At 43.1% G+C, this 24,708-nt stretch overlaps 1 protein-coding gene across 1 annotated transcript in view; it reads right to left on the reverse strand.

The window, feature by feature from the left end:
- MCC (mutated in colorectal cancers) overlaps window positions 1-16,374 on the reverse strand; it is a 357,260-nt gene extending 340,886 nt beyond the window's left edge. The window contains exon 1 of the mRNA XM_019532486.1: window positions 16,238-16,374. Within this exon, the coding sequence (XP_019388031.1) occupies window positions 16,238-16,374 (137 nt within the window). The remainder of the gene's footprint in view (window positions 1-16,237) is intronic.
- Window positions 16,375-24,708: the final 8,334 nt, after the last annotated feature.

Below are 24,708 nucleotides of genomic sequence, written 5' to 3' on the forward strand. Positions count from 1 at the left end.
CCCCAGCTGACTTCCTGCCCTTTGGGCAGGGGGCTGGACTCGATGATCTCCCGAGGTCCCTTCCAGCCCTGATGTCTATGAAATCTATGAAACCGGCTTGACATTTTATAATTTAGCTCTCACATTAAAGCCAATATCATACAATCTTAGTTTTCCAGCATTGTTAGTAAGTACCTCATTAAAAAATGAATAAAAATAGGACCCAATGATCTGTAAGGTCCCTTCCAGCCCCTAATACCTATGAGACTATGAAGAAGTGATGTGAGCAGCAGGAAGTGAACTGATTGTTTCAGCAAGGTTTCATTCAAAAGGAACAGAGGTCTGAAAGAGGTGTTTTTAACTGTGTTCTCCAGTGACAGATTATTTGCTTAAGTTTTCATTTTACAATCTGTATGGATATTAAGACCACTGGAATGAAATTAAAAACCTTAGGATAACAAGCTCATTATTTATTAAGTCACTTTTCTCAGATCACCAATACTGAGAAAAAAGAAGAGAATAGTTTGCATAAAACGCAGATATTTCCTAACCTTAAAACATAAATGGCTCAAACAAAAATGTCACATTACAGTCTTCAGTGACATCCTGATGTTTGTACAAGAAATACATGGATAACGCATTTGAAAATATTAAGCACTCTATAAATGCCAATTCAAATATCCTCTCTCAACTGTGTATTATTCCATCAAACATACTTCAAAATATACAGAGTTTTAATAAACATTAATTCTCACTGTGCATATCAAATATACCGTTTGACAAACTGATTATTTTTCCCATTGCAAACAGAGCATATGGCTCTTTTTAGCCTTTCCTTTTGATTCTCCCCTGTCTGCCTTCCGCATATCACTACCCTATTCCTTTTCCCAGTTACCACGCTCTAACACAAGCTATATGAAAAACTGTATCATTTTTATTTTAAAGCTCTGTGTAGAGTAGTTGACTGAAGTAAGTCCCAGAGAGAAGGAAGCTAGACAGCACTTAAACGAAAAATGTACATTTTGATGTAGAGCATCAACTAGACATCCCGCTTTGCATGGATTGCAGTTCTTCTCTGCACTCAGACATCAGCACTCTAACACTGTTTTTTGCATGCAGATCTTCTCTGCATGCAGATATGAACAATCTAACACTGTTAACTGCATTGCTCTGTACATACCTAGCCTACATCTCCTGTCACTGCTCCAGAATTAACATTGTGGAATATTTCAAAACATCTCTAGGAACTAAGCAGGATTAAAGGAGAAGAGATCAAACTTCCTCAGCTCCTTGGGAACTGTAGCTGTTCCCATAATGCTAAATATGGAGGCAAAAAACAAACATTCCAAGTTGTGGTTTTGTTCAGACAATTTTCTGCTAGAAATCTTGGAAGGTAGTTGTCAAGTTTATATCAAGCATATAGCAAAGCTTCACTGCCCATATATTTATAATTAAATTTGCTGTGGAAAATCCATTTCTATCACGGCAGCATTGCAGAACACTAAGCTCTACATTTCCGCCAACAGCAGTATGTCCCATAAAGCAGGACCACTTGACCAAAGGTATGTTAAACATGATCGTGCAGGTTGTGCATTTGGTGGGATTTCAGTGTAAAGTTAGAGGCAATCATTGAGGTATGGAACTCACCAGCAGATTGTCAATGTTACCATAAGGGGCCAATTTGTTTAAAAAACGGAAAAAAGAAATCTCTAGTTCTTGTGTAGAATGGAAAGCACTAAAAACACATGAATGTTGGCTGCTGTTTTATCCTGGTAATTTTGGTATTCACACGTTCAATTTCAACTTCAAAGATTTAAGTCTTTTCTTTCCCCCTACATTTAACCCTTACAAGGTCTCAAAAATGTATGCCTTTAAAATATGCTATCCATGTGGACACATTTTCAGACACAGAACAGGAGTTTTTTTCACTGCTGAGATTTCCAGCCCAGCACCTTCCAAGCTTCTGCAAAGCCTCAAACAACAAGAGAATCCTCCCATAAAAAAGTAAGATAGATTTCAATCACAATGGTGACTAAGTCCATCACAAAATATAACATGCTCATAAATTTGATTGGCTCAATCCCCTAAGGATTTTCCATACCTGAACCTCCAGTCTTTAACTCAGCTGCTGCAATACGTACCAAATGCAATAATTTTTTAATCACTACCTACAGTGTTTAAGACTGACTAGCTGCTGAGTGCAGATGGTAGATGCCAACAAATCAGCTCAGTTGTCTCAGAGGAATCAACAAAAGCAGCAGCTGAAAAACACAGTGATTGCACCACAGTGGAGAGGAGCCAAGTTGGGCCCAGGATCAGGGCCAGGGCCCACTGTGTCCATGCCTCCACCCCTTCCCCCTGGCTGGACAGCAGCCCCAGCCCTGCCCAGATCCCTCCCTACAGCGGTCTCAATCTCCCTCTTCCCACACCGCCCCACTTACCTGCTGGAGCTGCCCTCAAGGCTACTTGGGGCCACGTGCATCTACTGAATATGCACATGGCATCCCCTGTCTCCCTGCTTTCCTTCTGCTTCATCCCAGCTCCCCGTAGGCTGGAACTCTGCCAGCCTGCAGCGAGCTCACTGCTGGCCAACTTGCAAAAGTTCAGATTTTTCTCATACAAAGTGAATTTCTCGTATAAATAAGGATGTTGCATGTAAGTGAATTTGCACAAAAAGCATTCACATAAAGAGAGACCCGAGTGTATACCTGGGCTAATTTCAGAGGGCAGAATTATTTTAAATTATAGAATAGGCTTATGTCAATATAAATGTTCCACTGTTCCACTGCTCTTTTTCTCTCTGACCCAATCAATTAGACCCTCTGTTCAATGAGAGGACAATAATTAAACAATAACAGTTCTTGAGTCAGCCCAATTATCACCAAAAACTGTGATCCAGTAAAAGGATATTAAAATAGTTCAATTACAACAGTTTTACAAGTGTGCAAGATCTGCTCTAATGCTGCATTCTTGTGATACTGAAATATTTTGCATCATTTTATTTTAAATAACAACATTCCAAATGTTTTAAAAAGGCAACTGTACATTTAATAAAACAAAATATACTGAAGTCTCAGAGTTATTAACCAAGATTTTGACACAACCTATTACATTCTAGAGGATGGATAGTTCAAACTTTCTCTTTGAGTTTGGGATTGAGTTTTATATATAGACTTAACACAAGGAACCAAGATTCATCCAAAAGACCAAGAGAGTTTGCAATTTCTGTACTGGGAATTCATTTAGTCTTTGCACAAAAAGGACCCAGTTGCCTTTTTCAAATATCTCCTGTTAGGAATCCAACAAGTAGGAGCAGCAAAAGATACCTACTTAAATATACGAATAGGTCGGATAAAGGTCAAAAATTGAGGAAGAGGGATTAAAGTTACAGACACAACATACCTACCTGAGTCATTTCTACTCCACAGCTTTACTTGTGGTTACACTGCACAAGTAAATGGTGAAACACAGGTCCCATTTTTGTCAGTGTAAGAGGCAGCTTACTTCACTGTTCTTATTAATAATTAAGATTTATTTTATTCTAATACATGAATTTAATCACACTACATAACATGACAACTTGAGGAAGGAACTTTATTATCGGGGGGGGGGGTATGGGGGCGTGGCACAGGCAGCAACTCTTTACTGCATTCCTAAAAGCCTGGATATAATTCCTGTTCAAACCTACTATAGTTTGCTTAGAGACAAAGAACTTCACACCAAAAAATTAATTTGGTTTGCTTCTGTAAACAAAGGGTGTGTCTGCACATGCAGTTAATGTGACCGAATATAAACCAGTTCAATTTGAGCCAAAGTAAACTAATCCCAATGTCACTGTCTACATGTACGTTTGAGCACAGTAATTTACTGCGCTGCCAGATACCACTTGTATCTGACAGGACTATCTGGCAGTGTAGTCAATTAATCGACTGAGCCCTAATTACTGCGCTCATGTAGATGGTGATGCTTTACTGTGCAGCAAATTAGTCTGCTGCACAGTAAAGCATCTCATGTAGATGCACCCAGAGTGTAGTAAAACTGACAGGTCGTTAGTCTGCTATAGAAACCTTGGAGCCATTTTTGTTTCAATAAGTAAACATTTCAAAAGGCTCTTTTACCACACAAACATTCAAAAACACTCAAATAACTTAAAGCCTAGTGATTATCCATTGACTATCAAGTGGGACTTGGGTTTAGTCATCTGGAAGATTTATAACATTTTACCTGTTAGCAATACTAGAGGACTAAAACACAAAATAAAATCTTAGCACCAGCCAATGAAAGTTTTGCCACTGACTTCAATATGGTCAGAATTTCATCTAATGTTAGTAATTTTTTTAACTATTTTTTTTTTAAATAAGCTGCAGAACAAAAAGACAAGTTTTGGGATTTTCCCTTTAGCACCCCTGCATGACGTCCAGCCAACTTTTACATTTATTTTAAAATATTTGATCCTCTGTTCCTTCTCTTTGATGAAGAAGAACCCTGCCAAGTTTCCTGGAGAACCCTGAGTTGAGCTGTCACGTGGGCATCACAAAAGTGGGCACAGACAGAAGAGCAACTCCTTATTGCAACTCAGAGGCACTATAAGTTACAACAATCCCTCAGATCCAACAAAAGTTTGCTACTGGGTCCAGGAGTTGGGGATTCTAGTTGCTTGCTGCAAACCTGCAGCCCAGTCTCCGTAGCAAGGCCACTCCCCCGCTCCCAGAATGGGAGAAGGGAAAGGGAGTACAGGGAGCCTCAAGGGGGCTCCAATACCAGCCCAACCCTCCAGCACCAGCTGAAAACCCCCCAACCAACTCCCTCCACTCCCTTTCCCCTTTGCATTCTGAAAACAGCGACAGGCTGGGAGCTCCACAGACAGAAGCTGGAGAATGAATTTTGGAGCACGTTCATCTGAACACTTGTACAATGAGGGTTCAGACTTTCATGGGATAGGGCCATTTTAAAGTGCTCTGCAGCCATGCACTTCTGTTTGGTCACAACTGTAGACTGGGGCAAGATCAGGTGAAAACCGTCACTTCTGTTTGCACCCAAGGTTCATCTTTTGTGCAGGTTGCAGTCTTGCAAAGTATGCAAGACTGCCTTCTTCAGCTGCCTTCTGAGGACCCTGCTATTGTTCTCCAAAAGCTGATACTTCTTGTAGCAGGGCACTAAGGTGCCTGCTACTTGAAAAGCAGCAGTATGGGCTCAGGTGCTGGTTGCTAGGGGCAACCAGGAGGAGCTAAGGGCCCACACCTGGTGAGTCAGCTGACTGGAAGGGGCAGGGGCTGACTACTATAAAGTGCAGACTGGAGACTGTGACTACTCTCTCTCTCTCTGCTAGCAGCCAGGGAGAAGGAGCATTGCCTGACTAAGGGAAAGAAGAAAAAGGCCTGGATGTATAAGCTGCTAGTTACATGGGTGAGAGCTCTGGTGTGGTTTGGAGAACATTTAACTATGAGGTTTAGCTTTGTGTTATAGCCCAGGGGCTTGTGTTATTGTTTTTGTTGTTGTTACACCAGAGGACCGGGTGAGGCTGTTAGGGGTTGGAGGAGGCCTCATAGGGGCTCCACTGTAGTGTGGGGACCCCGGTGCCAGAGAGGGCACAACATTCAGGGGTGCACTGACCCCAGCTCTGAGAAGGGGAGCAGAGGATTGGGGGCCAGGTAAGGCTGAGGCTGCCTGAGCCCCACAGGAGGCTTAAGACCTGAGGAGTAGATTTGGAGGCTAGGCATGGCTACAGCCACCTGAGCCCCAAGGCAAGAAGCCCCAGTGTGGGCAGTTTTGAGAAGCCCCAGAGCGGGGGCGGAGATTGTTGACAAGTGCCAGGGAACACGGTTGTGAGGCAAGCCAGATGCACCGGTGAGGCGCAGGAGAGTGAAATCGACCAAACAATGTCTGGTACATCTGTGAGGCTTGGGGCATGGTACAGGCGTGGTTGGAGCCACATGTAGCCCATAAGGCTGGGGTGCACCGAATCACTCAAAATAGAACAAAGACTGAGATGCATCAGAGCACCATGTCAAAGAGGACTAAGGGCAGCCTCCCTTCAACACTGTTGACATCAAAGACGTGGCAGGCGAGGTGTCAGGGTGCTTTTAATATCACATTGGCACGGTAAGGTGCGCTAGGGGAGTTCACGGCCACCCCTAGGACCCCGTGCTGCTTCACTTCTAATAAATAAATTTAAAAAATCTAATTTTCTCAAAGGGTTTTCTTTATTAAAAAAAAAATAAAGAGATCATATTTAAAAAGAACAAGCGGTACTTCTACTCGTTCTATTAAATTCTAATCCTTTTCTGTGTTCTGTTATAAAACAGAAGCCTCAACTTTTCACAGGACATCGCTAGTAACTGAGCACGCAAGCAAGAAATTCCCCCTGGGTAAAATTTTGTGTTAACTTAAACAGAGCAACAGAATCAGTTCGGATCTTGGCTCTTCTTTGTCATCAAAGAATGAAATATTTTAGGTCCAACATAAGAATTATCTTTTTAAAATACTCTGACAATTATTTTATTTGAAAGTTCTCCAATTTTTAGAATTAGAGGAAAAACCCCAGCAGTTCATTAAAACTATTCTAAACAAAAGAGTTCTGAGTTTTAAATTTCATGACTACTTCATTTACCCACAGAAGTTTCTTTATGAAATTGACTCTCCTATAGGTAGATCAATTTCAGACTCATTAATATAGAAATGCACATGAAGAGCACCAAGCAATCCAGACTACAGTAATAAATAAATACTTATGCATTTTTCCAGGGGCTATAAACAACACATGGGCTAATTAATGATCTGCCAAGAACTATAATTGGGTATCAACTCGGTGTACTATTCTAATAGATGGAGCACAAATCTGAATCTCATGCACTTGAAATAGATACATCCCAACTGCCAAATCTACCCCTGGACAAAGTCCACAAGAACTTACAGAAATTAATTTACCAGATTATGTTTTTACCAGGTTGTAGTTCTGTGCTTTAACAGGCATTTCTGCTCATGTCTCGAGCAGAATATTTGAGGCACATTTCAACAACCATATATACTATATAACAACACAAAACACACACATTTTACTGTTTCAGTTATAAGATGAAGAAAGGAACAATTCATCTTCATGCTCCCTATATTCTACTCCAAAAAAACCCCGTGGAAAACAGTAGGGGTCAAAAGGACCACCAAATATAAACAACAGAAGCAAAGAGATCAGGAATGTGAAAAAGCATAAAAGGAATTATTGCAGTGAAGCTGAGAGAAGATGAATAGAAGTAAATAGGATTAAGAAACAGAAGTGTGGAGGCAATATTAAACAAACAAAAAAAAAAAGCCATCCCAGGGAAACTATCAAGACTAACTAGCAAAAACACAAGAGCCAGAGAGCTTTAGGGTTTTCTCACAGTATTAGTGAATGTAAAATATGCATGGAAAAGATGAGGGCACGAGCAAATTCAGAGGGGATGCAGTGGCATAGCTGTACCCCCTGCTTTCTGACCACGCAGTAAGAGCTTAGCCAGGGACCACCCCCCAGAAGTCCCTGAAGAAAATAACTTGCCCTCTCCCTTCCTCTTCCTGCTACTGCCTGAGTGTTATCCTGAGGGCAAGGGGAGCGCCTATCCCACTCCAGCTGGGCTAGCAGGGGCTGTGCTGCAGCAGTGGGTGGGTGAGTTCCTGGTCCCCTGCCAGGACAAGAGCAAGCACAGGGAGGGGGAACCCACCCACCTGGTGCTGTCCTGGTCTGAACTCAGCCCCTGCCAGGCTTGGCTAGAGCAGGACAGGAGCTCTCCTCACCCTTAGGACAATGGAGACAGTGGCAGCAGCAGAGGGGGAGAAGGGGTATGGAGGAAATGTGCCTCTGGGCAGGGAGGGGAAAGGGTGGGGGGACTGCACACCCTGGCTTTATGTGCAATTCCTATAAGCTTTGGAAACTTCTCTACTTTGGGGACTTAAAGTCCCTGACTCCTGCTCCTGTGGTGCAGTCTGCCCACCAGAGTTGGCAGGAGTAGGGTGGGGAGGGGGCTGGGTGTGGGACTTGCAGCCACCTCACAGCAACGATCACTGCTCCCACATCCCCATTTATAAAATGTTGGATACACTTCTTGAGAGGGTGACAGATGTGTATTTTATGGTACTTACCAAGTAGAATTTCAGTTATGGAAGTAAAATTATGGAAAGAGAAACAATCTGTGGAAACTCAGTCTCTCATAGGCTACAAGCATATGTCACATTTGTCCTGGGAGAAACTATTTTCTCCCGAGATAAAATGCAGTTGTTTAGCTATCCATGACCACTGTCCCTGGCCAAACCCTAAAGAAGTTCACAGGATGAGACGTGCTAACATTTTGACCTTGGACATCACAAAGCATTTCAGAGTGGCTGGTTGTCCCAGGACTGTACCATTAACTCAATGACACAGAAGTGGCAGACAATTCAGCTGCTCACTAAACCTCCAACTGGGAGGCGGATGTGTGCACATGCCAGTCCCATGACTTTTCTATTCCAGGACAAATACAAGTACAACCGGTCCCGGGATAAATGTAATGTGTGATCTTAGCTATAAAGTAAAGCAAGGGCCAAAACAGGCAAAAACTGGAAATTTTGTCACCAGAACAGAAATGATACTCCAGGTTGAATGTCAAAGGATAATCAACTGAGCTGAAATAGAGAAAATGGCTGAGGATGAAATGTAAGGTGGCAGAATTAGAGAGAGGCCCCATGACCAGCCAGAATTCATCCAGAAACTGACTCTTTGCTCCAAGCTGTTCCCACCGGCAGGGCCCCATGAACACGTGTTAAAAAATTTCCCTGCTGATGGAGATTAGACAAAACTGTCAATGGCAGTCACAGACAATGGCTCCAAGGACTCAGAAGTACAGTGATGGACATCTTTCCCATTCACAAAGAACTGGAGGTTTTAAACTAGGGAAACACCTTCCTATTCCTTTCACCAACTAGAGGAAAATCAAGTTTGACAGTACCAACTGGCTGGGTTATTAAACAACGGAGTCCCTTAGAACAGGGCTGTTCAACTGGAAGTTAACATGCTGGGTTAATATATGGCCCGTGGGCTCCCTCCTGGCCACTGCTCCTCCCATTCCTCCAGCTGCTACAGCTAGTGAGAGCTTTGGGCTGCCCCTGTCTTCCAGCTTAGGCTTCCTATCCTACTCCTGGGACAGAGCAGCATGTTGAGAGGGGACCAGAGGCAGGTCTGCCCAGGGCTCTACGCACAGATGGGGAGGCAGGCACAGAGCCAGGCTGCATGCGATGAACAGAGGGAGTGGGCTGCCTGCACAACAGAGGGGGAGACCCAGATGCCCCCCCCTGCAGTATGTGGTCTGTGCAGGATGCAACCTGGGGCTGCAACCCACAGGGTATGCAGCCCTCCACCACCCAGATGTTGGACAGCCATGCCTTAGAATCAACGCTGTAGCAGAAAGCCCAGCATTAATCCTTTCCCACAGTAGTGAGTACAAGGCTGTGTTTTTTGATATCGTTCGATCCCTTACACGCACTCAAATTTCACATCTACTTCAGATAAGCAGGTTTGGTCTTCCAGCCAACAAACATCTAGTGCATTGTTTCAAGCCAGGTTTACTCATTTCTTTTAGACAGTGGAGCAAAGAACATTAAAAAAATAAAACCTGGTTTCGCTGACATCAATTATAAAATTCCCATAGACTTCAATGCATTCACATTTTTACACAAAATGTTTTATTCCATAATTAAAAATATTATCACCGCTATAATTAAGGTCATAAATATGTACCTAAAGCTTTGGTAAACCACAGAATATTAGGACACAGATTTTAAGATAAAGTATTTTTTCCTAAAAATTTCATCAAGTCCTTCTGAACTAGGATTTATTTTTTAAATAGCCACAGACTCTGCACAGCTCACAAATCCCACAGGACTCTCAGAGGGCAAAACAAGCTGGAGGAGCAGGACTACTGTAGCCTGTTAAACATGGAAATGTCAGTCTGCAATTACATAATGCGTGCATAGTCTCAGGGCTATATACCAGTAACTTCATTCATGTAACGTGACAAGTCAGACAAGTTTCCTAAGGCAACTCTTTCTGAGTGTGACCGGCAAAGGAAGCAATCTTTCAGCATGTGTTTTTAATAGGCTGTACTAACTTGTTACCAAATCAGCAGGTTTTCTAAATCACCCAAGTTTACCACGGTTTTGCAGTTTAACAAATGATGAATAATGGCATAATATCAGTGAATTCATAAAGAATATCAGTGAATTCATAAAGAAATCTGTGAATAACCTCTCCAGAATCTAATTTTACTGTGCCATTCTGAATATAAAAATTAAAGTTTTCCCTGTGCTTTCAGTGCTCATTTTTCCTCACTTTTTCCTAATCCTAAAGAATATTTCTTAGCCATATTTAAAACGTTAATATTAAAATTTAAAACAATTTAAATTTAAAATTAAAATTAAACATTAATATTAAAATAAAAATAGTAATATTAAAATTATAAAACCAGCACATATTTTGTAACATGAACCATTAACATTCATTTTTCTACTGCTGTCAACTCAGTAAGCTATGTTTATCTGGGGGGGTTAAAGTGAAGTTATATCTGCTGGAGCACACACCAGGAAACAGATATTTATGGCATGAATTTATTCGATAGAAGTATCTGGTAAAGCATTTAGTAACAATTACAGTGCTGTGAAACTCATTATGAGTTTAAATGGAACATTAGTAGGTTCTAGCCATAACAAAGCTACATGGCAAGCAAGTTTCAAAAGAAGACATCAATCTACTCCACCACCTGTGAAAACTGAACCATGTTCTCCCTTTCCTCATTTAGTCACCAGGGCCACATATGTTGACCTTATAAAAGAAACAAAAGACAGCAGGTGTCTTCACCAGTAATTTGACTCTGTGTCGCTGAATAGATATTTAATTAACGATGGCATCTGATATGTATTTTTTTCCAAGTGTCTCAAAAATAAACAAAGCCAAAATGAAATAAACTATTACATATTTTTCAATTAACAGCTCCTTTTTAATAAAAAAACAACCTAGCTAACAGTACAAAAGTGAAGTCTTCAGATGAAAACCTGTGAAAACTGAATCCTGCTCTCAATGAAGGCTATCAGGAAAACATCTGGGACTGGTCCTGAAAACTGGCTGTCATGTGCAAACCGCATTTGCAAAGTGACTTACTACTATTGCTCAGCTCTCTAAAGGAAGCTAAGCACTTGTCAGACATTGAAACAGCAGACAAATGACTACAACAGAAGCAGGGGCATTTTGATATGCACTGGTTGAACTGAAGTTACAGCACTGCTTTATAATTTTCGATTTGCTAAACACTGCCACTTAAAGTGAAAAAGCATCCAGGCTGCTGAAAAATTTAACTCATCAGGGAGATGCACATCTAAAATTCTCTCCTGCTTTTCAATTTCTTTCTTACAGTCATCACCAGTACGTACTTAACAATTATGCCTTTATCATTTCAGAATGTCACCTCATCTATTCAGAGAGCAAAAATTCATGATTCTCTCAGGAGGTGCCCTTTCTCTCCATATGTGCCTCTAGTTCCCAGCTATTATTTAAATAGGTTTACAGTTTAGTGCACAACAAAGAGTTTCCACAGCTGAGACTCCATATAACTTAATTACATATGCAAATAGCTCGTCTCCCCAGGTGATTTATACTAAATAAAATGTGCACAATGGGAAAATGCTTCCTTTACTACAAAAATACAGATTTCTTTTCCCACCCGACCGCTACAATTTAAAAGGGGTGCTACAATGAACAAGTAACCTTAGGAACAGTCTACTGGGGCATTAAGGTAGCAAATGAAAGACTAAATCAGTGATTCTCAACCAGGGTTGAGATCTTTTGAAGGGTGCCTCTGCTGGGAGAAGGTCAGTGCAATCTCAGACCTTCCCCCGCTGCCTGGCTCTTCTGCAAGAAAGTAAGCACTGTAATAAATAAATTAGTTTTTGAAATGCGGTACTGCTCAATGCAGAAAACAAATGGAGAGGTGCCTGTAGCCAAACAAGGAATGACTTGCATCTAAAAAGGTTGAGAACCACTGAACTAAAAGTACAGTGCTCCAAGCAGAAAATAAATGGTATGTATATTTTAAACTGTTTTACCAGAAAACGGCTGCAAAATGGGGGGAAGGGAGGATCCAATCTCTATTACACCGAATGCATTTAAATTTCTCAAAAGATAAGATGTTCAAATAAAGAAAGGTTAACACAAGTCTGACCACACATGACCCACAAAAAATCTGCTGGTAGCGCACAAAAAGTGTTGGCTGGTTATATGGTGCTGGCTTCTCTTTGTTTCCAGCTACTTATACAGGCTTCTTAGAGCAAAGCTGCATCTGTGGGCCTGTAAAAGGAACTATAAACATGAAGGAATCACCTTAGCTGCCTCTTGGACAGAGAATACCTGCTGGGACCAAAGGGAAGTCCAGGGAGGCAAGCCAAGAGAACTAGAAACCTGAGTAGCATCTCCCAAAGAGTAGATGGAAAAAGTTCAAGTGCTTGGACAGAATGAAAAAGAAATAGCAAGAGTAAGAGCCTGCACCGGAGAATGAGATTAAATGAAAAGTAGAAGTAAATTGTGTGTTTTTTTTTTCTTTTTTGGAAACTAATGTTTATATTAGAAGATGTACTTACATGTCCAAACACACACCTATACTTTTCAATGCAAGGAATTATTCTACTTGTCACAAGATACTGTAAAATAGGTATTTTCTTATTCACTATCAGACAATCTCTCTACTAAAATGGCTCACATTATGAAAATATCTGAGAACAGCTGGGCAAGTCTAGTCCTGTATACAGTTTGTCATAAAGTGTGTTACAGAGAAAAAAAATCAGAGTAAGCAGCACAAAGAGAGGGATGCACTCAATTTCCAAGATCAGTAGCCAAGGAAAAAATCAGTGCAGTATAGATTCTATACCCCACCCAAGATCAAAATGTAACAGATGACAAAAACAACGCCTCCTCCCCACAGATGGTTCTATATGATGGCAAAAATGTCTTGTAAAAGATTCATCACCTTCTCCTAAAAAGTTTAAGAGAAGATACAATACCTCTTTCTTGAACTTTAACCACTTTTTCAGGAGTTGCATCATTTTGTTGCAACTCCTAGACCAGATCATGGAGTCATAGCTTTTCCAGGATAGCTCAAGTGAGAATTAGAACAGGCCATCATGGTAACACACAATGCACAAATTGCAAGCATCAATAAAGTGCATGCAGGAAAAAATAATTTAAAATACAACAATGTGCTTTGGTAGTAGTGTCCTCTACCCTGTCTACATAAATACTATGAGCAAGTTTCACGCACACTAACTACATTATTAAACCCATTTCAATTTGCACAGTCAGCAGAAAAAACTAATAAAAAACCACAAGTACAGATCAGAAAGCATACCAAGATCAGGCAAAATATATAGTAAACAAGCAGCTGAGGGTTTCAGACAAGAATTTTTATCAATAGTTTATACAAATTAAAGGGGAAATGTCATCTTTATACAGTTGTATGAAGGTGTATATTCTTAGAGTTTCCAACTGATGGCCACTACTGACAAACTATCCCTTTGGTTAAAAAAAAACAATCCAAAAACCCAAGGTCTGTCCATTAGGGAAAACACAACAACAAAACAACTGATCCCTTTAAAACTAGCCTGTATATATAAAAGTTCCAGTTTTTACTGAATCGCAGTGTTTGAGCCCCTTGAAGGCACCCTCATTTCAAAAGGACTGAAGTGGATATCAGAGCTCTCAAGGCCTCTGTGCAGACTCACATTCTCCAGTGTCAAACTATGCAACACTGACAACCTTCCCTCACTTAGATCCCATTCTTCAGAAGTGTAGTGAACCTGCAGTTCCCACTGAATTCATTTGGAGCTGTGAATTCCCAGGGCCTCAGAAAATCCCCTCTTAGTTTTTAATGTTACAAAGTCAAGTAGCCTTTACAGAAACCCACCCACCACCAACCCTCTCCCATTTAAAATATTACCATTTACTACAGGCATATAAACATTGAGTAGTAGGTTACTTCTTTTCAACTTGTTGCTCTAGAAGATGCAATTAAAACCCAACCTTACCCAGAAAAGTTTAACATCACACACCCCAGTCTAGAGCCTGATCTTGGGCGAATACAGGAATCCAACTACAGATCCACACCATTGCAGGGACGGTATAATGAAAGACAACCAAAAAGACAAGGAAGGTGTCTGTACCCAAAAGCTTGCAAAGAAGTATTTTTCCAACTATTTAGCTGGTCTAATACAAGTATCACATTTATCGAAAGCCCCTTATCAACCAAAAATGCATGCACTGGCAGACCAATGGAAGTATTGTCTTAGAACAGGGCTAAGGCTAAACTGGGAGCCTGCAGGCCATGTGCAGCAATCTTGTGGGATCGGGGGCCTCCAGGCTCCCCCTCCCTCCTTGCCCCTGCCCATGCCCTTGTGCAAGGGGGGCAGTATGGTGCAGCATGGCATGGCACAGTCCTGGGGAAGCCAATGGCCTTAGGAGCTGGGGGTGATGCTGGGGCACCCAGGCATGAGGTACATGGAGAAGGTGGGGTGAAGGGAATGGGGTCAGATGCATGCAACACCCATGGCAGCATGAAGCCCGTTGCTCATGCTGGTGAGGAAAAGCTGAAAGAACAAGGGTTAGTTAGCCTAGAGAAGATTGAGGGGGGATTTGATGCCTTCAAATATCTACATTGATTAAAGAGAGGATGGAGATGGGCTTTTCTCTGTGGCTGTAGGAGGCAAGACTAGGAGCAATGGCTTCAAGCCTCAGCAGGGGAAATTCAGGTTGGAGATTAGGAGGAACTTTCTGGCTGCCCCGGTGCTCAAGCACTGGAACCAGCTACCTAGAGAAATCATAGAGGCTGCATCCTTGGAAGTTTTCAAGGCACTCTGCTGGACCGGCTCCCTCAGGGCAGCTCCTGACTTGAACAGGAGGCTGAACTAGGTGCCCTCGCAAGGCCCCATCCAGCCCTGCTTTCTAAGGGTGCAGCCGCTGTGGTGCCATGGCCCATGGGACCCCTTTCCTTTGAACAGCTTATTTTGGGCTGATCTTCTCCTGCCTTAGCCTGAACAGGACAGGATCTGACGGCACAGGCCGGGTGCTGGGGGGCCTCGTGGATGTGATGGAAGGGGGGTGAAAATCAGTAGGGCCTGGGTCATCTGCTGCTGAAACAAAGTTGCTGCCAGCTGTAAGAACTGGGCTGCCCCCAGGCAGCAGCTGTGCCTGCACCTCCTGTATATGAGGGCTCCAGGGCGGGCACCCGCAGCTACTCCCTGGTCCCCTGAAGGAGCAGGCAGGAAGCTCCATGCCCAGCAGACACTGTCCTCCAGACCGAGCCATGCAAGCTTGGGGCTGCCCGTGCCTGGAGCCAGGGCCTGGTCCCATTCTCTGGAGACAAGGAAGGGCCGGAGCCTCCTCTCCTCCGCTGCACTTTGCACACGCACCTGTCCATCCCCAGAGCAACCCACACACACATGCCTGGACTCCAGCACGATGCATGCACATGCATGTGCCAGTGCTGTGCAATGCACACTCCTCGGCACGATGCATACTCAGACACACGCATGCACAACACACCCAACCTCAGATGATACATGCACACACATGCACCACTACAATGAGCACACACTCGAGCATACCCCCCCGGGATGATACACAGGGGTCTCGGCACAATGTACACCCCCCTCCCCAAGCACGATGCAGATTCGTGCACACACATGCCCCAGGACCACACACACTAGCACCTGTGCACACACACACCAGCACAATGCACACACACACTCATACATGCCCTAGGACGATGCGCACACACACACTCACCCCAACATGATGCACACATACACTCGCCCCAGCACGATGCACACATGCACTCACCCCAGCACGATGCACACATGCACGCATACACAATCTGTACACGCATACATACATAACCTAGAATGCTGCACACATGCACGCTCACACTCGCCCCAGGATGATGCACACGTGGACGCTCACACTCGCCCCAGGATGATGCACACGTGCACGCATAGACGCCCCAGGACGACGTACACACTCGCACACACGATGCGCACGCACAGGCACACGCCCGGCCAGGAGTGCCGGAGCGGAGCTGGGGGCGGCGGGTGCCCGGGGACAGCCACCGCTGCCCGAGAAACTTGCCCGAAAGTTGAGCGGCACCTCAGGGGGAGGGGGAGGGGGAGGGCCGGGGAGGACCCCGCGGCCCCGGTCCCGGCCGCGCGCGCCGCCGACCTGCTGATGTAGCCGTCGCCGTCGCCGTCGCAGGTCTGGAAGAGGCGCCGCATCCGCTCCTCCTCGCCCGTGCTGGACGTGTCGCTGCTGCTGCTTGCGGCGCTGCTCGCGCTCACGGCCGCCGCCGCCGCCATCATGCGCGCGGCTCTGGGGTGGGCGGGGAGGCAGGGGCGGGGGGGTCCTCGCCCGGCGCGAGGCGCCACAGTGGAGGCTGGGGGGTAGCCCGGCGCCAGCGCAGCGCCGCCCCCTCCGCCCACCTGGGGGCGGGGCGGGGCCCTGAACAATGCCCCGGGCAAGGGGGGCTCAACCCGCTGCGCTCCTGCGGGGCGCCAACAAGTGCCCGCTCGCCCGCCCGCTTGCGAACCCGTGTCGCTGCCCCTGCAAGGGGGGCCCCGAAACCCTTCCCGGCCGGTGTAGACCCGTTTCTCCTAGCCCAGCCCGGTGTCTCCCCCGCCCCGGTTTCTAGAGGGCCCGGCTGAACGAGCCGCGGGGAGCGGGCTGGACGGGGCCGCGGGCGGCGCGCACAGAAGTGACACTTCTCCAGCCCTGAGCGCACACACGTGCACGGCTGCGCACGGCTTCCAAAACGGACAGTAGGGCAAAAGTCTGAACCCTCATTTATACTGATGCAGCTGCAGTTTGGTCAAGCTAGTATCTCTTGTCTAAGTCTGTACAATTGTTGATGAATTCTTTTTAAAGTTTTGGCTGTAACGTGGGGCTGTAATCACTGGCCTCTGCGTAGAAGCTGCACTGGGCTTCACTGATTCATGGACTGTGAGGCTGGAAGGGGCCTCGGAAGATCATCGGGTCCAGCCCCCTGCACCAAGCAGGAAAGATAATGAGGTCAGGCGGCCCCAGCAAGGTGACTGTCTAGTCTCCTCTTGAACATTTTCAGCATTGGCAATGAGTAGGGGGTGCACATGCACCCCCTGAGATTGGCGGTGCACCGCCTGGAAGCCCTAACCACAAAACCAGAAGTGTGCTTCTGGTTTTGCCACTGGCTCGGCAGTTAGCTGCTGGGGGACCCCCCCCTTCCCCCTTGTTGGAGATCTAGTGCCCCCCCCAGACTCAGGAGGCACCAGTCACCCGTGATTTCCAGGGTACGTGATTGCACCACCTCTGGCGGGACCTTATTCCACAGTCTGGACACCCTGACTTAAGTTTTGCCTAATGTTGAGCCTGAATCAGTCTTCCAGGAATTCCTGGCCATTGCTTCTGGTTTTCTCCTTGAGTGCCCTGGTGAACAGTTGCTCCCTTGATGTACTCCCTAGTGTAGTGGTAAGCTGCTACCTGGTCCCCTCTCAGCCCTCTTTTCTTCAGGTTGAAGAGTCTCAGGTCCCTCAGCCTTTCCTCATATGACTCTCATTATACAGGTGGCTCTTCTTTGGACTCCCAAGCTTGCCCATGTCCTTGTTAAAGTGTGATGATGTCAGATGCAGGCATTTCAAACATAGCAACTTCTGTAACTTCTATCTGCGCTGCTGAGGTCAGCTAACCCAGCCCTCAGTCTGAGGCAGGATCAGCCCTATCCAAACCATCCCACACAAAACCATCTAAATGCTACGTAAGACTCTCCTCAACCCTGACATACCATAGACTTAACACCCTAACCTGCCACAGGGAAAGGGGCTTCAGGAGGTCATGCAGTCTATGCCCCTGTCTAAACCATCCAGGCAAAGGTCTGTCTGAGCAAAGCTTAAAAAATCCCCAGGAACTGAGATACTACAACCTTGCTAGGGAATCTGCTCCAGTGCCTCAAACCATCTCCGCAGGCAGAACAGTCTTTCTAGGACAGGGCGGGTAATTATTTTGGGCAGAGGGCTGCTTACTGAGTTTTGGCAACCATCAAGGGCCACATGACAGGCAGATAAATATTAATTTTCTAAAATTTTTAGGAGCCCCGCAGGCTGGATAGAATGGCCTGGCAGGCTGCATCCAGCCCCCAGGCCACATTTTGCCCACCCCTGTCCTAAGATCTAACCCTTCCTTGCTGCACTTTGAACAGATTATTTCTTGTCCTGTGCCTTTCCCACCCAGAGGCCAGCTGGTTGCCAGCCTCCTTTTTAATAATGCTTTTTGTATTTTAATTTTTTTTTTCAGTTGTGTGTTCAAATTCCCTCCTCCATTTTCTCCTCCATAGACTATAGACTCTTCCAACCTGTCTTCAGGTTTCACATTTTCTAGAGCAAAAATAATTTTTAGCGCTGTTTTATGGACTCTCAAATTCCAGTTTCTTAATGTGCACTGCCCAAAGTCAGACACTGGTGAGGTCTCATCAGTGCTGAAGAAAGGAGAAGGAATCACTTCCCATGACCAGCCTATGACAATCCTATTAAGACATCTGTCTCATTATGCTATTAGGTTTTTTTGTTGCTTCATATTCAGTTCATGATCCTGTGGAACCCCAACTCCTTTTCTCCTTTTCTGCGGTAGTGCAGCCTACCCAGCCATTTTGCTATTTCAGACTATTCTTCTAATTTGACCAAGTAATTGTGCAGCTTAATCCTCTCTTAGTCTGTCCTCCTCTGACAGGTCCTCCATTCTCCTGATCATCCTAACAGTTCTTCTGTTTGTCTGTTCCAATCTGAATCTTTCTGGAATACAGGTAACTAAAATTACATGGAGCATTCCAGATATAACAGCTCAACTGTGCCCTGTACAGTTATTTAATATTTATTTAATAATTCCTTCTATTGAAAATACTATGCCTGATCCATCTTCATATCTCATTTGCCTTCTGCACAGCCACCTCACATTTGTGAGTGATGGCCATCTTGTGACTGATTAGTAAACACAGCTCCCTGTTTATTGCAAAAATTCTTATTAAACTTGCAGATTAATAAGAAACTATAGAAACTGAATTAAATTCAATTATTCCAGTTTCCAAAGTCCAGTTCTTCCTGCATGATGTTCTGATCCTCCTCTGCACTGGTGATGCATCCCAATTTCATGTCCTTGGCACATTCATGTCAACATATGTCTGCTTTTTGTGCCAGTGTCATTAATTAAAATATTCAAAAGGATCTTTCCTAAAATCAGTTCCTGAGAAACACTGCTAATATTCCCCCTCCAGACTGGTACTTCCCCTATCAACACTAGCTGCTGTCATCACTCTACTCAATTTACAGTTCTTCCATTTATTAATCCCCATCTTTTCTGTTTTAACTATCTTTCATGTGAAACCATATCATGTGTTTTACTGATTTACTAATAGATCCATTATATTTACTTTCCCCAGAGAATTAGTTATCTTAGCAAAGACAGATACTATGTTAGTCTGGTTCTACCTTTAGTGAACCCATATTGTATTTTAGCCTGTTTTCCATTTATCTCCTTGACTTTAGCTACTCTTTCCTTTTCAGTGGGCATGTCTACATGTGCATTAGTGCACCATAATTATGGCACATTAAGGTTAGTACCTGGTATTGCAGGTACTAACCTTAAGTAGCTGCAATTGGCGCTACTATGCAGTAACTCCAGTGCACGTATTTTACACGACGCACTAATGTGCAGTAGAATTAGTCTGTTGCACTGCTAGCATCTTATGTAGACATGTCCAGTTTGTTCTAAGGCCTTGCATACTACTGAGGTCAAATAAATTAATCTGTAGTTTCCCATATCACTTCTTCCCTCTTTTTAAATATAGGTGTTACATTTACTGTTGTCCAACCATGTGATACCAGTATTGACTTGATAGTTTTATGGCAAATACTTCCTGTTGTTACCTCCAGTTGTATGTGCCTTCTGGGATCAGCTCCACCACTGCGCCCCCCAGCCTGAGTGCATTGACCTCCTTGACTCTTGCTTCCACATCAACTGCAGTAATTCTTACCATCAACACCATTAGTCATTCTGCCTTTCATTTTCACACCATCATTCTTACTGAAGACTGAGGTGAAACACTGAGTTTTCAAATCTTACCTTAATCTGAACTATATCCTCAGGCCTACTTCTTTCCTTGTTCTCCTTTTAGTTAACTGAAAAGCATTTTGCTGTTTGTTGTATTTTTCTTTGCAAGACCTAACTTAGCTTGACTTTGGGCAATATGTACTGTATTTTTTAAGCTCTAAGAAACAGCTTGCTTTGCTAATCAGTCTTTTTTTCAGAGTCCTCTAGTTTCTCTCGTTATTTCCAATATCCTTTTTGAGACAGTTTTCATTCAAATAGGTTTGAAGCCCTTTCCCACACATTTTCTCTTGGGCTTGGGGTATAAGTTCCAGATAATTTTTGTATCTTTTACTTAAAGTAATCCCAGGCTTCCTCTGCATTCAGTCCAGTTGACTCATTCCTTTAGTTTATCAGTTTGCCCTTTTGACATTGAGAACCTTAGAGACCAAATTTGTTTATCATTACATATAAGTTAAACAATCAAATCATGCACATTTGTTTAAAAGTATTTATATAAAATCCCCATTACCCACCAAAGCCAAACCTTAGAAAGCATCACTTCTTGTTGATTCATTGCCTTCTGCATTAAAAAAACCTGTCAAGTGTTGTGTCTGGGACTACTGGCAATTGCTACTAGCAATTTTTCTTCCATCTATAGCTGGGAAATTAAGTGTAGGGTCTCTGAAAGTAAGGCACAAGTAGTCTGATTGTTGGAAGTGTTGAGTCCACAAAAACAACTCTGAATTTGAGGGGAGTTGTACATGATCAGGACCTCCAAAAAAATCTGCGTGTCTCAAGTTGGGCATCAAAAACAGAACAAGACAGTTATGGAACACCTCTTAAAATTTGGCAGCTACTGATTTTGCAGGGGAAGCAGTTAAACTGGGTATATAAACTGTTACATATTAAATGTAAATATACTGGGGGGGGGAAGATGTGTTGTTCCCCACATCTCATTCACTCAAGCAATTTTAGCTGCCCCAAAACTATTCACAACTATGATTTATAAAATGACAGTGAATATATAAGCAAGAAAGAAATATGGTGGGATAGGCCCTTCCTTCAGGAAATGTCCCCAATGTCCTAGCTGCTGTGTCTTGTGTTTTTCGTTTGCCACACACATACTAACCTGAGTTCTATGTTTCTTCAGGTCATCGAGTGGTAACAGGCATTTCCCTCTCAACTGATTGACTTCTTTGTGGTGCAGATTGCTGGGTTACTGGCTTGGTAGGAAGAGTACCACACTCTCTGTGGGTGTGTTCACCCATCACTCTGTAGTCTGCACTTCAGTGCTGGAACAACATTTGATCCCCACTTACTAAGCTTCACCTCCTCCTTACTGTCCTAAGTCAATCAGAGGTAGGTGAGAAAAAGAGAGGCAATTTTTTTTGCTTTGTGTACATCTTCTGGTTACCTGTACCACAGGCCACATTTCTGAACAGACTCTAGTACCTTTGAAAGATACTGCAGCAACACAAACCAATGGAACTATGTTAAGAAAATATGCATAGCTGGATCCTCAAAGTTGGTGCATAGTTGTCAAACTTGGTTTAGTTCTCAAAAAAGTGTGGGAATCCCTGCATTAACATTTTAATTTCTCTTTTTACCTGAAGAACTGTTACCTCTGTTAAATATACAAAATGTTTTGACTACTAAGAAAGCAAAAGAGGGAAGGGTATCATGCTCTATGGTTATATTAAAGATACGATGACAAAGAGTTTATTATTAAAGCTCTTATTAAAATTGAGAGCAGCCATCAGTATTTTAACATTTTTTTCTCAATCATGTAATCGGTATTTATTTTGGTTAAGGCCTAAAATACCTCACCATTTATATAAAAATATGCCTTGTTATATGTCCAAAGAAACAAGAGAAAGATATGAATGATATGCTACATATTAAGAAACAAAGTCTTCTTCAACTTAATTTTTTAGACTCATATATATTTAAAGTTTCATAAATAGATGACATGTTTCCAGCAACAAGTGTAGCTTGAATGAGTGAATGCTAAACTATATTATAGAATAAAAACAAACATGCAAAAAACTTCTGCTACCTTGTATATGGAAATATTACTGACCAACTTTGTGATGTCTAATAAGGCCAAATGCTGTGTAACTGTAGAAACTTTAAATTGCCATTCTATGGGTGCATCTACATGTGCAGTTAACACAACACACTCCTGGGTGCTGCATTTGCATGTGTACCCAGGACTGCAGCATGTTGAGCCAGGTCAGAGCAGCCCTGGCTGGCAGGGAGCACAGTTTGGAGGGGTCAGCGTGCCAGTTTGAGGCTACTCCACCCGGGCTCAACATGCTGTGGAGGGGCAGACTGGGGCATGAGGGTGCTCCAGTGCAGGGTTAGTGCAGGCAGCCCTTGTGCTGAAGCACTTTTGTGCCGAGCCAGCCCTGACTGTCTGCACATGTGCTGTAGTACACTAAATAATGCCGCCACAGGATAGTACTTGCGTTTTAATGCAACTAAGTAATGCGCTGTAAGATAGTACTAACATACGGTAGAGTTAGTTTACTGTGGCCTAATATGACTGCACGTGTAGATGATGACGCTTTACTGAGGAGCTAATTAGGCAAATCTGCAGTAAATGTCTTGTGTAGCTGTGCCCTGTATTCCTGAAAGGTCCAGTATTGCAGTTTTCATTTCAGTTTCTTTTCTCTTTACTCTTTGAAAAGAAGACCAGTTGATTTAAATCAAAACTTAATCACGTGAGGTTTTGAGGACCAGCGCAGCTTCTCTTCAGAGGCCATTGATTCCAGCCCTACATTATAGCCAAAACTTTACAACTAATTAATCAACAATTCTAGAGGCTTAGACAGAGATACTAGCCTGACTAAATTGCAGCTGCATCAATATAAATTATTGTTATAAGGTAAAAGTCATACTTCAAACTCCACCTCTATAATTTAAATGCTACAGGGATTACTACAAATCAAAGATCAAGGCCAGCAGGGTTTGGTTTCTTGGTTTTTTTGTGAAAAAGCCATTCTCTAGAGAAGTCCTGGCTTTGTCAAACTCATCTAGGTTCCAGTGATAAACTGGGCCCAGAAACCAGTGAAAAAACAATACGCAGCTCCGCAAAAAACAGCAGGTGGGGTAGAGAGATAATTTATTTTCAGACTCTAATTGGTCTGTTGGGCACAGAATAATTTCTCCTTTTGCACTGTTCTGTTCCTGAATGACACATATGCAGAAAGAAGTTAATGCTGCTTGAAATAATATCTGCATCTATTAACCTAGTCTCTAAATCCTTCAGAAAAGTGTGCTATACATATGTACTGAGTGGGTGGCCAACAGCAGCATGGACAAAACCACACTCTGGGAGGAGCAAGGCAGCCAAATTAATACTCTGCAAGGGTAACACATCAAAGTTAACACTTCCCATTTTCTTTTTATGCTCAAGATCTCTTAGGGTTGGGAAGCTGCACTGGACTCATCACTTTAATTGACAGTGTAATTCCTTTAAAAATTTCTTTAAAAAAACCCCCACAGGTATGTGCCTTTGCCATTAACAGTCACAGAAAAGCCAGGAAATACCCAGTTAAATTTTCATCAGCTCTTGCCATGTTACAGCTATTGCTTCATTCTGAGATTAAATCTCAGAAAAAAAAAACCTTCCTAACTAAGAGCAGTAGGACAATAGAACAAACTGTCTAGGGAAGCTGTGTAATCTCCTTCAATAGAGGTTTCTTTATTCATTTTGCATTCATCATAATGTTGGGGTCAGAGGATTTGCAGATTACAAGCAATCTTATGGGACCTACAACAGTCACATTCCCTCCATAAGTCCCACAGAGGGAGACTAAGTAACTTGTGCAAGGTTATACAGGATGTCAGTGGCAAGGAACTGAAGCAGGGTCTCCCAAGTGCTAGGCTAGCACTTTTATCATTATGCTTCCAGCTGATTGGATGTATATCAAAAAGTAATGCCATCCAAACTTTCAACAGCAACCAAGCTGTCCCAGTTAGGTAGTTGCTCAGAGAACTGCTCAGGGATGGTTTTTCACAGCAGCTTTTATAAATCAGCTACCTATAGAGCCTATAATACCAATATTTATGTTGTTTCAAATAATAACTACTAGAAAAATAACAAATTTAAAGTGCATGCTGTATGTTCTATCCTGCAAACCTTGCTGCTCTCAAAATAATTTTGCACTAAATTATTGAACACATACAAGTTCTGTAAAATTGAAAAAGGCATTTTAAATGCATGTACACACTAACTTGGAATCAAAATTTACTTGTAGATGTGTTCTATCATAATGAATTCCATCAGTATACCTATGCCATACAGGCATTTTATTTATGTGCAAGTGATTACTTTTGAGATATATATATATATTTGCTTACTTACTTAATGTGAGTAGTACCAGGAAATATGGTTCTTGATCTTGCCATTTAAATTATAGGAGGGTAGCAGTGCACCTACACAAAACAGCTTCCAGGACTGCATTTAAATGATCTATTACTCTGAATATGAATGACCAGACTTTCAACATGTATTTGATTTTAAATTTACATTAATTTTCTTTCAGATTCAAACCAAAATCAAGGATTGCAGGGGTTAT

Source organism: Crocodylus porosus, unplaced genomic scaffold (assembly GCF_001723895.1).
Source record: "Crocodylus porosus isolate Cpor-Errol unplaced genomic scaffold, CroPor_comp1, whole genome shotgun sequence".
In the NCBI taxonomy this organism is placed as follows: Eukaryota; Metazoa; Chordata; order Crocodylia; family Crocodylidae; genus Crocodylus; species Crocodylus porosus.